General features: G+C 43.7%; 1 protein-coding gene across 1 annotated transcript; it reads left to right on the top strand.

Moving 5' to 3' along the window:
* Window positions 1–1,918: 1,918 nt before the first annotated feature.
* LOC125528287 (F-box protein FBW2-like) lies at window positions 1,919–4,607 on the top strand. Its single transcript, XM_048692777.2, has 2 exons — window positions 1,919–2,256; window positions 3,785–4,607. Exons 1-2 carry the CDS (start codon window positions 1,919–1,921, stop codon window positions 4,425–4,427), a joined length of 981 nt encoding a protein of 326 aa, XP_048548734.1. The 3' UTR covers window positions 4,428–4,607.
* Window positions 4,608–4,853: the final 246 nt, after the last annotated feature.

Raw genomic sequence — 4,853 nt, 5'->3', positions numbered from 1 at the left:
TCCAGTCCATTTGGATTGTGTCCCGCGAGTTAAGCGAAGGGTTCCAACCTTTTCAAATCTGAAAACCACGGGAAGGAGGGCGGTCGTAGTGTGTCGGTAAGAAGTTCAAATTTCTAATATTTTTCATGTGGGAAGAACTCAATCCCTAGCTCAGTCAAACTTATTTTACATTGGCTTAATCTGCGAGAACAATAGTAGGCGTGGAAAATATCTTATCCTTTTGCCCCTTCCGGTGGAAACCTTGATGTTTCTTCGTTGTTTCCGATAATAACATGGCCAAGAGCTAATTCATGATTTCATAGGAACCTAATTTCCTCAAATTGGACATAACCACTTTGCAGTTATTCTCACTGTTGTTTGCCTGGGAGGTGGGTGGGTGAGGATATGCACCATCTATTGTGTGCAAGTCATGTAGAGCAGACACGAAACTTGAATGATGATGGGCCAAGTCAGAGGCCATTGGATTATTCGGCCGCCGCACGAGTGAATGGCTCAAGTGTTTTCAAAGCAAAGAAGCGTGCGAAAGGGGACACGGTGAAGTTAGAGAAGTAATAGTTGAAATATGGGGAAAAAATATCCCAAATGTCGTTTACAAGATCACTAAAGCCATAGTACATAAACTCATTTTTTTGTGAAAACATAGAACATAAACTTTACACTGATTACGTTAATGTAAGCCATGTCTTTCCGCAAAAAAAAATGTAATAAGCCATATCTGCCATGTACCATGAAATCTGTTTACCAAATCTAGCTAGCCCACACACTGTAGCATCATATATATGTAAATCTTGTATCAACATCAACAACTTTCTGAAAAAAAAACATGGCTTACTCCATCTGTAGTTTCTTCGTTCAAGCTTACAATCACGTTTTCGTGTCAAGGAATTATTATGATCGCATCACGTTTCAGGCTTTTCAGCTTAGGAATTAATTACTCCGATGTGGTACTCACTCGGCCTGAATCCTGGCGGCGCACCCCGGAATCCCCCTGCAAACCGCAGAAAAAGGCACGCGCTTGCAACAAAAGGAGAAAGGTCCTCTCGCCGTTACACTCGGCTGTATCCCTCTCGCAGTCTCGCTCCTCCTCCTCACCCCATCGCCGAGACGCCCCACGCTCCCACAGATTCACCACCACCACCACCTCTCCTCCTCCTCCGCGACCTGGTAAGCTCACCCTCCGAAGCATCTCGCCGTCGTGAAGAACACCTGTTCCTCGCAGGTCTCTCGTCGTTAACGATACTGTCCCGGCCGTCTCCCCTCCCTCCTTTTCTCGAATTTTTTGTCTCTGGCGGAGGGGCTGCTTCAGATCTGCTGCGTGCTCCTCTTCGTAATCGCTGGTTGGGCCCTGCTGGCTTTTGGTTGGTTCTTGCTGCTCTCCGTTTTGTTCTTTAGGTTTCCTGATTTGGGTTTTCGCTCCCAGTAACCAGCTTGCTTTGTTCCAAGATGGTGCTATTTTTAATATCTGGATTCTGGGTTCGGTGATCTAGGCAGTCCGCCATATCTCAGTTCATGTTCCCACCTCTTCTCCCAGCCATCTCGCTCAGATCTCATTTCTTCCTCTAGTTTTGTTTGAGCTGCAAGTTCTTTCTTGTCAGGTAAGGGAAATCTTGCACATGTGTTCATCTCGGTGTGATTTGTTTCCTTCAATTTTTATCGTGGTCCCTGGGTTTTATATTTCCATACCTTTGATACAGATACTCCTTTATGGTGATCTTGCCATATATATTGGCAATTTATTATCTCGAAATAAATGGTGATTAACTGGATTAACTGCACTTTCATATTGGAGTATTAATATAAGTCGCCATGAAATTCTGAATATGCTATTTCAACCCTTCAACTGTGTTGATTAAGCAAATAATTTTACCACACAGGGTAATATATCATTGTTCCTAAGACAGGTGGACATACAACTTGCATGGTCGGTCCTGGATCGGAAGGATCAAGGATGGAAGAGTGCAGTGAGGACAGATGTTGGGAGGACCTAGCACGAGATGCTCTTGGCATCATCTTCTGCAAACTGTCCCTTCAGGAGATCCTCACTGTGGTTCCGGGGATTTGTAAACCCTGGAGCCGGGTGGTTTCAGGGCCCGACTGCTGGCAGGACATCGACATTCAGGAGTGGAGCCAGCAGAGCGAGCCTGACAAGATCACCAGCATGGTTCATATGCTCCTCTCTCGCAGCGCTGGCTCGTGCCATCGCCTTAGCGTGTCCAGGCTTCCCAACGACTCATTGTTCGCCTTAATCGCGGACCAGTAAGTAGTCTTCTTTAGTCAAAATCATTTTTATTTTGGTGATCCTTTCCTCATGAGATTTGATAACCTAGATGGGAACAATGTCTGTTTTTCCTATTATTGTTGTTAGTGGCGAACCATTAGCCCGTGGAAATGTGCATATTGCTGGAGTAGTTCTTCAGATTGTGTATCATCTTTGCAAAATGCATACGGACTTTCATTGGACAAAAATGGTTTAGATTGCCACAGGTGTAGTGGCAGGGGAAGTATGATGGTTGTGTAAATGCATTATATAGGAGCTGGATCACTGAGGCAGTTAGGGAGGAGGGGGGTGATGGTGACGGGAAGGAGGGGCGGGAACTAAGAAGGTGGCGGCCACGGTAGACGGAAGGGCGTGAGGGGGTAGTAGGGTTTTAGCGCTGACAGTAAGAAAATGGACGGCGAAGATGGGCTGGAGAACACAATCTCACAGTCACAGTGTCCAAATGTGTGAGAAACACCGGGCATGAATGTTAACACGTATATTGATTAGTGAGACATGTGCTAATGAACATAAAGAAGTACGTTACGTGTAACATAATTGATTCCATAATTACTTGCCTTGCTGTTGTATTTGTCTTTACTCTTTACACAATAAGGTCATCTATTATCGTTGACTCCAATCATTTATAAACAATTGTGCATATATTTTGGCAATTATTTTTGTAAATGCTTGTAAATTATTCATTCAATTGCATAAATACAAATGGGGTAGTATCATTCCAGTGTGTTAATCTATAAATACATGGTTATATATGGTCAATTGAAGTTTTTTTGCGAAAATTACCAGATCTATTGTAAAGATTCACCGGAACTACAAAACACCTCAAACGTCATAAAAATTACTTCGAGGTACAGGGACCATTGAAGTTACTAGCACAATCATGCTCCTCTGGCTTAATCTGTTTCCTAATAGTGGGAAATGTTGTGAACATGGTACCAGATCCAGCACATCTGGGTAGAAGAACATGTTCGAAATGGTATTACCAACCATTTCCTCAACTAACAATGCTCCAGTCCTTTCCTGGCTACCATTTATTTTCTTATTACGAGGATGTTACAAACTGAATTCATAGGCGTGCCCCTGTTGCTTTGCTTCTGAACTTTGTAATGGGATTGTTCCTGGTGATGTCTTTTGCTTGTGCTTCGCCCTAGGGGTGACAATTTCCCTCCGAGATTTGCGCCTTCCTTTATTGTTGTTGCGATCGAGTCATGTCATAGTTGTTTAGTAGTAGTAGCTGGGCATGTTTTTTAGATGTCGCAAGAACTGGTGCTTGTAGCTCGCTTATTGCTTGCCCTTAATGGAAATCGGAGGCGGAAACCCTTCTTTGCTAAAAAAAGGCGAGGTTGATAGCTAATTGAGTACGTTGTATCCATTTTGAATTTGTTTTGGTCACGACCCTACTAGAACAAGGGTTATGCATCATATCAATAGTACTTTGTTTACCGATGACCCTATCCACAATATTTTGATAAAACTTACTTACCCTACCGTGTTTTCTTTTGCAAGTGCACAATCCCTCAAGACTTTGGAGATTTCAAGGAGCGAGATCAGCGACGGCATAGTGGAAGATGTCGCACAAAGACTGACTAAAGTTACATTCCTGGATGTAAGCGGCTGCACCAAAATTGGCGCTCGTGCTCTGGAGGCATTTGGTAAGAACTGCAAATCCCTTGTCAGACTTCGGCGAGTCATGCACCCAATGGATGTCGCAGGGAAGGTGTCCCACAATGACGAGGCCCGTGCTATTGCGTACAACATGCCAAAGCTCTGCCACCTCGACATAGGATACATGCTGATTGCGACTACAGATGTCGTCGAGATCGCCTCGCAGTGCCAAGACCTCAAATTCTTAGATTTGCATGGCTGCTGGGACATTGATGATAAGATTTTGCAAGAGAAGTATCCTGGGCTGAAAATCCTAGGCCCCCGCGTAAATGATTGCTATGAGAACAGCTTCTGGGATGAGTGCTCTGATGATGACTCCATCTATTCATGGGAAGAGTTCACGGATGATGACTACTTCGTCATCGAGAGTGACGACGAGGCCATATGGGACGACGATCACTCTTTCGAAGGACTAGAAGTTAGGTTCTATGGTGGTGTATTCGGCGAAGGCTTCGCTGGTTTTGACTGGCCAGAATCTCCATGAGTGCCTGCTTGCTCCTGCTCCTCTTTATATGTTTCAACTATGAAGCATCTTCTTCCATGTTATGTGCTTCTAATTGTCAAATTGTGTGATCATTACCTTGCAGATATTGTCTGGTTGTTGAGTAAACTTGTGTGGGTGTAAAAACATGGTGCTTAAACATAAAGCAACAAATCAATATTATGACTGTTGAGAAAAGTGTTACATGTGGTTTTCTGTTTCTTTTCGGAAGTTCTAGATTAACCATTGGTGAAAATTATGTTTGGAAAATTCAGTACGTATGTCCCACTGGTGGTCATGCAGGCATGGGATGAAGCGTCTTTGAATGTGCAGGGGAATGGGATACTGGGGAAGCTTCGTATGATGCATTAAGCTTACATAACTAGGATTGATGAGTAGTTAAAAACTTGAAAAAGAAGCTTAAATAGG

This window comes from Triticum urartu, chromosome 3A, assembly GCF_056163025.1.
Source record: "Triticum urartu cultivar PI428250 chromosome 3A, HENAU_Tu73, whole genome shotgun sequence".
NCBI lineage: Eukaryota > Viridiplantae > Streptophyta > Magnoliopsida > Poales > Poaceae > Triticum > Triticum urartu.
Note: the sequence above shows the minus strand (reverse complement) of the source record. Positions and strands in the feature narration are given on the sequence as shown.

Bases quoted from the DNA above. Each gene is read 5' to 3' on its own strand.
- LOC125528287 (XM_048692777.2), top strand. From the start codon at position 1,919: ATGGTCGGTCCTGGATCGGAAGGATCAAGGATGGAAGAGTGCAGTGAG. The intron at 2,257-3,784 runs GTAAGTAGTCTT...TTCTTTTGCAAG, and splicing joins TTCGCCTTAATCGCGGACCA to TGCACAATCCCTCAAGACTT.